The sequence below is a fragment of the Cottoperca gobio genome, chromosome 10 (genome assembly GCF_900634415.1).
Source record: "Cottoperca gobio chromosome 10, fCotGob3.1, whole genome shotgun sequence".
NCBI classification, from domain to species: Eukaryota; Metazoa; Chordata; class Actinopteri; order Perciformes; family Bovichtidae; genus Cottoperca; species Cottoperca gobio.
The window spans coordinates 23161284-23173075 of NC_041364.1; the positions used below are offsets into that span (position 1 = coordinate 23161284).

At 39.1% G+C, this 11792-nt stretch overlaps 1 protein-coding gene and 1 non-coding gene across 2 annotated transcripts in view; both read left to right on the plus strand.

Annotated features, from left to right (window-relative positions):
- Window positions 1-5087: 5087 nt before the first annotated feature.
- The window catches only part of LOC115014365 (uncharacterized), a gene marked incomplete at its 5' end in the record, with an annotated part of 30396 nt that continues 23691 nt past the window's right edge, over window positions 5088-11792 (plus strand). Inside the window, one exon of the mRNA XM_029441150.1 lies at window positions 5088-5552. Coding sequence (XP_029297010.1) covers window positions 5088-5552 — 465 coding nt within the window. The remainder of the gene's footprint in view (window positions 5553-11792) is intronic.
- Window positions 10146-10227, plus strand: trnal-aag (transfer RNA leucine (anticodon AAG)). Its single transcript has one exon. It is a non-coding gene; the product is annotated as a tRNA-Leu (tRNA).

The window sequence follows — 11792 nt, forward strand, 5'->3', positions numbered from 1 at the left end:
TAACAGCCAGGATCGGCTTTGACTCCTGTCACAGACTCCCTGCAGCTGAAAGTGGCTCTTCTTAATGTCAGATCACTGGCTAACAAATCTTTTTTGATTAATGATATGATAGTTCAAAAGAACTTGCACTTTATGTTTCTAGTTGAGACCTGGTTAAATAACATTACTGGTGTGGCAACACTGACTGAGACGTTTCCTCCAAACTATAAATACTATCAGGCAGTCAGGCAAAATAAGAAAGGTGGAGGGATAGCCACTATATTATCAGCGTCACTTGTACATTGACCTGGGTGAATTTACATCATTTGAATATCTTGCTATTGAGCTCAAAGCAGAACTATCTTTGCTCATCATCACATTGTACAGGCCACCAAAATATTCAACACTATTTCTACAGGAATTCTATATCTATATCTATATATATATATATGCACTCGTTACCACTTTGTATTGCAAATGCAGAAGAAGTTTTATTTAATCTTAAAGCGAAACAATGAACTGATAGACGATAAAATGCTCTTTAGAGTTTGGGGATAATTCTCTGTGGCTTCTTTAGTAAAAGTGACTCCTTTCCCACACAAGTAGTCAAGTGACACAAATATTGAAAGAAAATGTGATTTTAATTACAGCCTGTGTTCTTGGGACATTGTAGCATGAATGTTGTCATTATGAATGTCAAAATTGATATATCCAAAACTATTAAAATAACCATGCGGTACCATATAGGTATCACTAAAGTAAATGAGTGAACGCTACAAAAATATTAAATATAAAGACTCCATTACATTAAAGTCAGTTCAATGATGTAGGATGGTGTGTCGTTGGCACTAAAACAGTATTCAGTTGAAGATGTAAAGTTAGTGAAGACAATCCCAAGGCTCAACAAGGTCATGGACACACTGTGGAAATTATTTGTTCCAGGCATCATTGACCATTATAGTTTTCATGCCTCTATTCTAAACTTATGCATTATCTTGGTAGATTGACCCCTGGAAAAAATAAATGTGCACACTTCACACATTGAATATAATACCTTTGGGAGTTGTTTTCCTTCAGCGATTAACCTTGAAAAAAGGTCTTCAGTGCCCTTCAGAATTTATGACAGCACCATCATACTGTTATGAAATCCAAAATGTCCCTTTAGAAACGACACCATAATGAGAAAGGCAAGACTTTACATTAAATATAAAGGCAACACAGTAATGAGAATGTATGGCCAGGTGGGAGAGAGTATGTACAATGTATGTGTGTGTGTGTGTGTGTGTGTGTGTGTGTGTGTGTGTGTGTGTGTCAGAGAGACAGATGCTAGCATAGCGGGGGCATCGTGCCGTGACAGGTGACAACTCTAACCTCTTTGAAAACCTTATGGCCAACAGGCCGAGGACACATTGTTAGTTAAATACTATGTGGTTCTCCAGGTGCGACCGCTTTGACCTGGCTGACAAACCGTATGGTGAACCGACAGCAGGGTGAGAGCGTTTTTAATGATTTTAAAAAAGACATCAAGGTCACATTTGGAGTTAACCCTTTAACACCTAAGCCTAAAAAGCCTCAAAATTTCCGCCTGGACTTTTCTGCTTGTTTTGACAATAAAAAGGTCAATAAATGTCCTGTGAGTAAGTGCTTTAGCCCATTTTCCAACAATACCTGGAACTTTCTATACTTGGCAGTCATTTACAATTTATTGCATGTTATGAGAGTGTAATAACAGTTTAAAATTAAGAGAAACACAAAAGCGGAATTTGAGTTTAGTGGTTTCGTGAACAAAAAACACTGCAATTGTACAAGAGATTTGACATCTTACATTTGAAGTTTAAAATGTATACAACTATTTCGAGTAAAAGTTTTGAGTCTTTTATCAAAAACAGGCCGTAAAATGGAAAATATGTCCATGCGTTTTTCCCCACACAGGGTAATTCTCTCCTTTCTAAGTGTCCCTTCACATGCAGAGGTCTTGGTGGTATTGCCAGTGACTGTTCCTTCTGCCTGCAGACACAGGCCCACATCACAGTCCTCACACTTCCAGCCAGTGCTCCTCTTGCAGAGTTTAGAGCTTGAAGTTGATGGTGTAGCCATTCATGTCAGCAAGCACAAAAAACTTCAGCCTCCACTTTGTTGGCTTGGCCTTCATGTACTGCTTGATGCTGAGGCTGGCCTTGGTACCAACCATCCTCTTGTCCACTGCAAGGTGCTGTCATGGGTGGTAGATGGCCTCGCAGTTCATGCATATTATTTCCATGAGAGGTCTGACCCGGTGGAGGTGGTCACTTTCCTCGGTGCCCATTTTCTGATAATTTTCCTCATTTTTCTCTGGGTCACTCATATAAAGATTAGATCAAATGGCCATGAACTGTCCTGTACAGTCTGGGGACATGACAGTGGAAGGGAATGACACATGGAAAATGGTTTGCTTACACCAAAAGTTGCTCATCTTTCTGCAGGTCCAAAACTGACATGTACAGCAACATGCTTGTGAACTTGTTCATTTCTTCTGGAGTTATTTCAGTCCAGATGAAGTTTCTCCCTCTCTCCAGGCTTTTGGCTGCATTCTTGTTTGTGTATTCACAGAGGAGTTTGAAAACTGCAGCATCAAAGTGGGAATACATTTCACCTGGTGCTGGGTTTCCCATGTCGAGAGGGGGTTAGACACCTCGGGTGGTTGAGGGACTCCATCATCGAGCTCTGCCTCAGTCTGCCATCTTTGATGATGTGGTGAGGGGCTTCTGTCTCTGACAGCATCACCATATCATCCAGCCTCTCCACAGCTCCCTCTACAGGCCTGAATGTGATCTCTGGTGACACCTCCTCATCTCCAGCTCCAGCCTGCCCACAGCCTCTGCTAGGACGCAGGCTACTTGAAGAAGACACGGACATTTACGCATATAAAGTAAAATTACACACCTAGTACAACCTTACAGACTTGGTACACTGTTCTAAACAAGTCACCACGCAATATAAGTGTTGATTTACATACAGTCTTGCTTCTATTTGAATTAAATCCGCTGTTTTCCGGCTCTATTTCTCCACTGTGTTGTCTGTGTTTCTCCAGCGCTGTGTGTGTATTCGCTCAAAACAAAGGCACTGCTTCGCGGGCTTCCGGGAGAGCAGTAAGGGAGGTTACCGTAATGAGTCAATATATATATATACAGTATATATATATATATGTATATATAAATTTCTTCGATAGCGCAAACCCTGACATACTTACGGTAATTCAAAGTTTTGCTTGTGCAATGTGTCGCCGACGACACGTTCGGTGTTTGTTTCCAAAAATAAACCTTCCAACTTATTAGACTGAGTCATTGTAACACACAATATGTATAACATATGATATCATAGCAGAGACATATCATAAAAACACTGAGTAGCTAAAAATAAAAGGTATGTTGCCATTATGTGATTTGATAAATACTAATAATGTTGGGTCGCCTGGAAGTATAAATACAACAGAGCAATCTCATAATTTACTATATGAATATGTAAAAGTGATTTTAGTTACATCCGAAAATGTATTTTAACTAGTGAAGCTCAATTCTTCTATTTATTAATACATTTATCGGTAATGTCAAAAATAAATGCCCATCACAACTTCCCAACCTCCTTGTTCAACATGCAACAGTTGACAAGCTACTTATCTAACCTGCTATATGCAATGTCTTACTATAGGTAAGACATTGACTTATATATATACTTATACTTATATATATACTTGTATAACATAGACTTTAATGATCACTTGGTGAAATTCAAAAGCTACCAGGCAGTATATATAGTAAAAAGAAAAGAAAAACTCCTCCTTTACCAGCTGCAACATTAAAGTAATGAACACAATAATGCATCAATAATTATTGTAATAACAATATTCTAATATATATTACTCATAATTAGTCATTTTACTGTTTGTGCTTTAAGTATATTCAAATCAAATGTATTTATATAGCACTATATCACAAATAACACATTTGTCTCTGTCCTTAGATCCTCACACCGCACAAGGAATAACTCCCTCAAAGAAACACCACAATTAACGGGGGAAAAATGTTATAAACCTCAGGGAGAGCAACTGAGTAGGGATCCCTCTCCCAGGACGGACAGACGTGCAATAGATAACGTGTGTACAGAATAAACAAGATAGTAAAATACAACATAAACTTCCCGGTGCCTCCAAAAAAATGATTATTAACATGGGCGTCAAGCAGGACCAGGATCCAGATGTAACCTTTAATTGTGGCAACCTGCCAGATGAGACCCACAGAAACTCCGGGGATAATGACCCGGATGCTGAGTTAGTAACATGCATTTAAGGGACATGAATGTATACAGATAGAGAGGAGGAGAGAGGAGAGGTGCAAGTCCCCCGGCAGTCTAAGCCTATAGCAGCATAACTAGGGGCTTGGCTTAAGGCTAGCCTGAGCCAACTCCCACATACAACACATTTCGAGGACTGCTTTCTTTCATCTACATAACATTGCAAAATATAAGACACATCCTGCCCCAAATGATGGAGAAAAATTAGTCCATGCATTTGTTACTTCAAGAGACAGCAATTGTGAAAGTTACCAATGACCTTCTATTGGCATCAGACAAAGGACTTGTCTCTGTTCTTGTCTTGTTAGACCTCAGTGCTGCTTTCGACACTGTTGATCATGACATTCTACTACAGAGACTGGAACATTGTGTTGGCATAAAAGGAATAAAAGTCCTATTTATCTGTGCCATCTCAATTTCTATGTGTTAACAATAAATCCTCCATGACAGCCAAAGTCAGTCTTGGAGTTCCGCAGGGTTCTGTACTTGGACCGATTATATTCACCTTATATATGCTTCCTTTGGGCAATAATATAAGGAACCAATCTATAAACTTTCATTGTTATGCGGATGATACCAAATTATATCTATCTATTAAACCAGATGAAACCAATCAATTTGCTAAATGTCAAGCATGCCTTAAGGACATAAAAACTTGGATGTCTAGCAACTTTTTGATGTTAAACACAGACAAAACTGAAGTTATTATACTTGGCCATAAATGCCTCCAAAACGCATTTTCTAAAGACATAGAAGCTCTGGATGGCCTTAATTTGGCCTCCAGCACCACCGTAAGGAATCTTGATGTTATCTTTGGTCAGGATCTGTCTTTTAACTCCCACATAAAACAAATCTCAAGGACTGCCTTCTTTCATCTACGTAACATTGCAAAAATAAGACACATCCTGTCTCAAAATGATGCAGAAAAACTAGTCCATGCATTTGTTACTTCAAGGCTGGATTACTGCAACTCATTGTTATCAGGTTGTCCCAAAAAGTCGCTTAAGACTCTTCAGTTGATCCAAAATGCAGTGGCACGTGTATTGACAAGAACAAGGAAACAGGATCATATTACTCCTGTATTAGCTGCTCTGCACTGGCTCCCAGTAAAATACAGAATAGAATTCAAAATCCTTCTCCTGACTTACAAAGCAATTAATGGTCAGGCTCCAGCATATCTTAAAGATCTCATAGTACCTTATAAACAAACTAGAGCATTGTACTCCCAGAATGCAGGGTTACTTGTAGTAGAATCTCTAAGAGCACAATGGGAGCCAGAGCCTTCAGCTATCAAGCTTCTCTCCAGTGGAACCAGCTTCCAGTTTGTGTTCAGGAGGCAGACACCCTCTCCACATTTAAGAGCAGGCTAACTACTTTCCTTTTTGATAAAGCTTATAGTTAGGGCTCCCTCAGGCTTGCGTTGGATCAGCCCCTAGTTATGCTGCTTTAGGTTTAGACTGCTGGGGGACACCGCCCTGCTCTCCTCATTCTCTTCCTCTCTCCTCCTTTCCCTCTCCCCCTTCTCCACCTGTATGCATTTATGTAAATGTATGTTACTAACTTAGCATCCGGGGCATCATCCCCGTAGTTTCTGTGTCTCTCATGTGGCAGGTTGTCACTGATAAAGTTTATGTCAGGATCAGGAATTGTGGCTGCGCCTGCTGCCCTGGTCCTGTGTGACACCGGGAAGCCTTTTTGACATTATCCTGGATTCATCCATACTTTCTCTTTTTTGATTACAACATAATTTCTGTCAAATGGATGTTATATCTTTACTATGTTGTTTATCCTGTACACACGACATCTATTGCACGTCTGTCCGTCCTGGGAGAGGGATCCCTCTTCAGTTACTCTCCCTGAGGTTTCTTCCATTTTTCCTCCTTTAATTATAGAGTTTCTTTTATGAAGTTTTTCCTTGTGTGATGCGAGGGTCTAAGGACAGAGGGTGTCCTATGCTGTACAGTCTGTAAAGCACACTGAGACAAATGTGCAATTTATGATATAGGGCTATATAAATACATTTGATTTGATTTGAAAAAGTCCCTTAAGACTCTTCAGTTGATCCAAAATGCAGCGGCACATGTATTGACAAGACCTAGGAAACAGGATCATATCACTCCTGTATTGACTGCTCTGCACTGTCTCCCGGTAACAATCCAGAATATAATTTAAAATCCTTCTCCTGACCTACAAAGCAATTAATGGTCATGCTCCAGCATATCTTAAAGATCTCATAGTACCTTATAAACCAACTAGAGCATTGTGCTCCCAGAATGCAGGGTTACTTGTGGTTCCTAGAGTCTCTAAAAGTACAACGGGAGCCAGAGCCTTCAGCTGTCAAGCTCCTCTCCTGTGGAACCAGCTTCCAGTTTGTGTTTGGGAGGCAGACACTCTCTCCACATTTAAGAGCAGGCTAAAGGCTTTCCTTTTTGATAAAGCTTAGGGCTGGCTCAGGCTTGCCTTGGACCAGCCCCTGGTTATGCTTATCCATTTTTCCCCCTTTAACTGTGGGATTTTTTTTCCTTGTGCGATGCGAGGGTCTAAGGACAGAGGGTGTCGTATACTGTACGGTCTGTAAACCCCACTGAGACAAATGTGAAATTTGTGATACTGGGCTATATACATTTGATTTGATTACATTTTAATTTGAACCTTGCAGGACTCCATGACTGACTTTGCTTGCATAAAGGATTCACAGTTAAGACATACACACTGAGATCACTCAGATAAATAGGACTTAAACCAGTTTAGTGTGGTTCCTTTTATGCTAATTAAATGTTCCAGTCTCTGGATTAGAATGTCATGGTCAATGGTATCGAATGCAGCACTAAGTAAAGAATAGAGAGAAGTCTTTTGTCTGATGCCAATAGAAGGTCATTGGTAACTTTCACTAGTGCCTTCTCTGTGAACTCTAAATCCAGATTGAAAAACCTCAAATAAACTATTGTTATGTTCTTAGTGAGCCTGCAGCACTATCAATATGAGGATTCATTTGGGAGGGACTAATGCTTGCATAGGATTCCCTACATTGCTCCGAAAATACTGTTCAACAAACAGAAGCACATTGTCACCATCATTGTAACAACACACGTATAGAGCACAATACCATACTTTAAATACACTAAAGATAAAACAACATACATTTTAACAGTGCAGTAGAATAGGCAGTGATTTTTTTCCATGTCTGTAAATAATGAAAAACATTGTAATTTTGCTCGAGTAACTGAAGTTTAGCGTAGTGTCCGCATGCGTTAGAGTGACTGCAGAAAAAATAAATAAAAATGAGATGTTATTTAATGGCATAAAAAAAGCTAAATAGTCACACTCTGCTGTCTCTTTATTCATAGAATATGTTATGTAAGATTCTGCATGCAAATGGAAGTGGAGCATGAGTATATAGTTGTTTATTTACATAATGGAAGACCTGTCAAGGAATTTAGAATTGCCTGCGTGTTCCTACAAGACATAACACTTAGCCACACACACACACACACACTCACTCACGCATACTGTATATACAGTTTTGTAAAGCTAAATAGATGCCATAACCACCCACTGCCATAAAAGTGAGGGAAATATCCCAGCTATCTACCACTTTATGACTGCTCCCTTTCATAATTTTGACACTTCAGTGAGTTTAAGTGTTCCCAGAAGTTACAAGAATAACACAGTTGTCATATCAATACCCCATTTTGTTATGAACTGTAAGGAACGACACAACGTTTTATGAACTCGTTGAATCCCAATATAATCTCACTTTGTCAGCAGGATTGTGGGAGAACCCCTCAAACAAAACTGCCTGTTTGTTATCCTAGCTCCAAAATGGTGGAACGAGCTCCCCATTAATGTCAGCAGACAGTCTTCACACCTTCTGTCGCAGACTGAAAACTCACCTGTTTCAACTGCACCTCGGCCATTGAAAAATATAAAATATTACTGTAACCCTCGGTTACTAAGAGACTATGAAATAAACTGAGTAACACCTTTCACTTTAATTTAAGGTTTTGCACTGCATACACAGAGACGGATACAAATATAAATAATTATTTGTTTTATTAATTAAATACCTCATAATTAGTAACTTAAATAGTTTAGAACATTATTCATGATAGCATTTAAACTAGTGTGATTAGTTTGTGGTGGTCTTCACTTTGTTTTGCCGCCTGTTGGGGCAGATTAAAGTGGCGCTGACCACAGCTAAATTTGTTAATTAAGATGAAGAAATGTATTATTCATTCTCCTTCTCTTCCTCTCTCCTCCCCTCCCTCTCCACCTGTATGCATTTATGTAAATGTATGTTACTAACACAGCATCATCCCCGGAGTTTCTGTGTCTCTCATGTGGCAGGTTGCAACTGATAAAGTTTACGTCTGGATCATGAATTGTGACTGCGCCTGCTGCCCTGGTCCTACTGGACACCGAGAAGCCTTTTTGATATTTTCCTAGATTCATCCACACTTTCTCAACACAACATAATTTCAGTCAAATGTTGAATTTGTACTATGTTGTTTATCCTGTACACACAACATCTATTACATGTCTGTCCGTCCTGGGAGAGGGATCCCTCCTCAGTTGCTCTCCCTGAGGTTTCTTCCATTTTTCCCCCTTTAATTATGGGGTTTCTTTTAGGAAGTTTTTCCTTGTGTGATGCGAGGGACTAAGGACAGAGGGTGTCGTATCCTGTACAGTCTGTAAAGCATACTGAGACAAATGTATAATTTGTGATATTGGACTATATAAATACATTTGATTATTAAGTATTAATTAGCATTTTATTTAATTGAATTTGTATATAAATTAATACGACTCTTGGCTTTATTGTCTAGGTCGGGTCTTTTTGTTTGTTGATTTGGAAGATTCTGGATTTATCTACAACGCGGCCCCTCGCCCCTCGGCTGTGGTGCTGGTCTGGCAAGCCACCCATTGAGTGACAAGGAGAGAGAGAGCGACAGGAAGAGAGACTTTTATTACATCTATCAACTGGTGGTAGGACAGTTGAGTTTGTGTTCTTCACAAACTGAGTGTGCTTCTGGAGAACACCTAAGACTGAACTGATTGAAGAGATTTGACTGAATATCATTGTTCTAAATGACAGTGATTATTTGATTGAGTTTGATATTGAAGAGTTATAATTGTTATAGAAGTATTTTTATACATTTTGATAAATTCTTTAATTTTAAGAGTCTGAAATAAGACATTGAGTTAAAAGAAACAACTTCTGGTTTCTAAAATTAGACCCATAGCTCAACTAATAATTACATAAAACCACTATCTTAAAATTATTAGGGATTATTAGGTGGGGGAATTTACCCGAAAATACCTACAAACGACAAACTAAAAACTAAATTGAAAGCTACTCTTCAACCAATTGCACCAGCTGCGTGATTTTGGTCTCATTCTAAAAATAACTCTCTTATTGTTCTTGCAAAACATTGAAGAATCACTCCAAGTGTTTCTTTCACTGAGTAATAGTGGTCTGAATATACTGAATTTGAAGAAAATACACTCCTCCTGAAGTTTGTTGTTGAAAAAGATGCCTGAAGATGGGTATAGCTGGCAGGTATGGACTGGAATACACAATAGAAACATAGCACCAAGTGTTACCAAGTCCAGGTTAAAATTTCAGATAAAAGGGATAAAAACTAACCCTTCTGAATGATTGTCTCCCAAAGGTTCCCAAAGATTCCCACGATTAGATAACCAGATATTTGAAAGCCTCAAAACTAGAATTGGCAAGCAGAGTTGCACAGCAGAAGCTTCAATTAATCATCTCAATTTATCCTGCCCATTTGCCTTCTTCCCTTGCTGATTGACGGCAAGACACAAACGCAAGTTCAGGTATTGTGGCCGAGTGGTCTAAGGCGCTGGATTAAGGCTCCAGTCTCTCAGGAGGTGTGTGTTCAAATCCCACCACTGCCATTTGAATAGTACAATACATACTCAAGAAGCCATGTTCTAATATTACTTATTATTCAAAGTAAATGTCTTCTTTCTTTATTGCTAAAGATTCCTGGAGGGAATTGGAAAAGTTTGGAGTTTGTCTCACTAAATCGATGAGATTCGAAGCGTTCTAAAAATATGCAACATTGAGTAAAAACTCCAGCTACAGCTGACTGTATACAACACACAGGCACAGTGCAAACCAGGAATGAGGCAGACAGATTAACTTAATAGACAGGTTTTTCGAAGAGTAACACCAGGCATTCATAAGCTGTGCATTTGGAGATATTATAATATTTATTGATAAAAAGGCTATAAATAACTATTGGCCTTTATTATAAATAACTATTATATACCCAATATTACCTGTCAGTAGTAATGAAACAAAGTAAGTGAAGTATAAACAAAAAAATAATTGTAATATTCTTGTATGTATTTTGTATTTTGTAATTAATAAATACAATTATGAAAAATAATAACATTTGTAAAAATAAAACCAAATCTCCACCAGTTTATTGTTTACACGACATGCGCGTCACCAGGAGACTGGGCTGCAGCTGGCTCCATTTGTAAACAAAAGAAGAGGGCTGGCACTTCCTTAGCACTCATTGGCTATTGAAGGTTGTCAATAAGGCATGGAAGCACCGATTGGCTCAAATGAGGTGTCAATCGAAAGGTCAGAGCACGACATCCCGTTAGCAAATATCAAAATAAAGCTAATAGCTTGCTACGTGCAGTATTTACGGGTATCATCGCGAAAATAAACACATCGATCAGCTGATTTCAAAGATTGCAACAGCTGTTCATGGGCTTTTATCAATGTGACGATGTTCGTAACCTGTACAGTCTGTAAAGCACACTGAGACAAATTTATAATTTGTGATATTGGGCTATACAAATAAATTTGATTTGATTTGACAGCACTTTGTGTGTTCTTAGACTTATTTTGCTAAAGTGCTGCTTGAAAAAAAACAGAGCCGGCTGCCACTGCTCGAAAGAGTTAATGTTTTTCCAAAGATACACCATGAATAAAACTAATTGGAATTAGTGGTAAAACACTAAAGCTCTGGTCGGGACTTGGACCAGCAGCAGACGAGCTGCACTATGGCTGCTCGTAGTAGCAGAGCTAACATCTGCATCACTTCTGCTGATTCAGGCTGTGTGCCTTTAAAAAACACGGATATTGTTCTGAACGTTGGGGTCGACGTTGCTCCATTTATATTTAATGTGTTGGAGTTTTGACTTTTTTTCACTTTGTAGATCTCTCCTCTCTTTTCCTCCGCTCTGTCTGACTGTAGGTGTGTGCGCACGTGTGTGTGTGTGTGTGTATGTTGGGAGCGGAGCCCCGCCCTTTGCGAAACAGAGCAGAGGAGAGAATGTGAATGCGCAAAGCAGCAACACATGTAAACACTGAAATGTGCACATAAATTAGAAAAACAAGTGTTTGCTGTTATTTCATTTTGGTGTCCAGGAAAGATAATATGTGTGTGTGTGCGTGTGTGGCTACTGTACCTGATGAGTTCAGCCTCAGGAACTGAACTCCA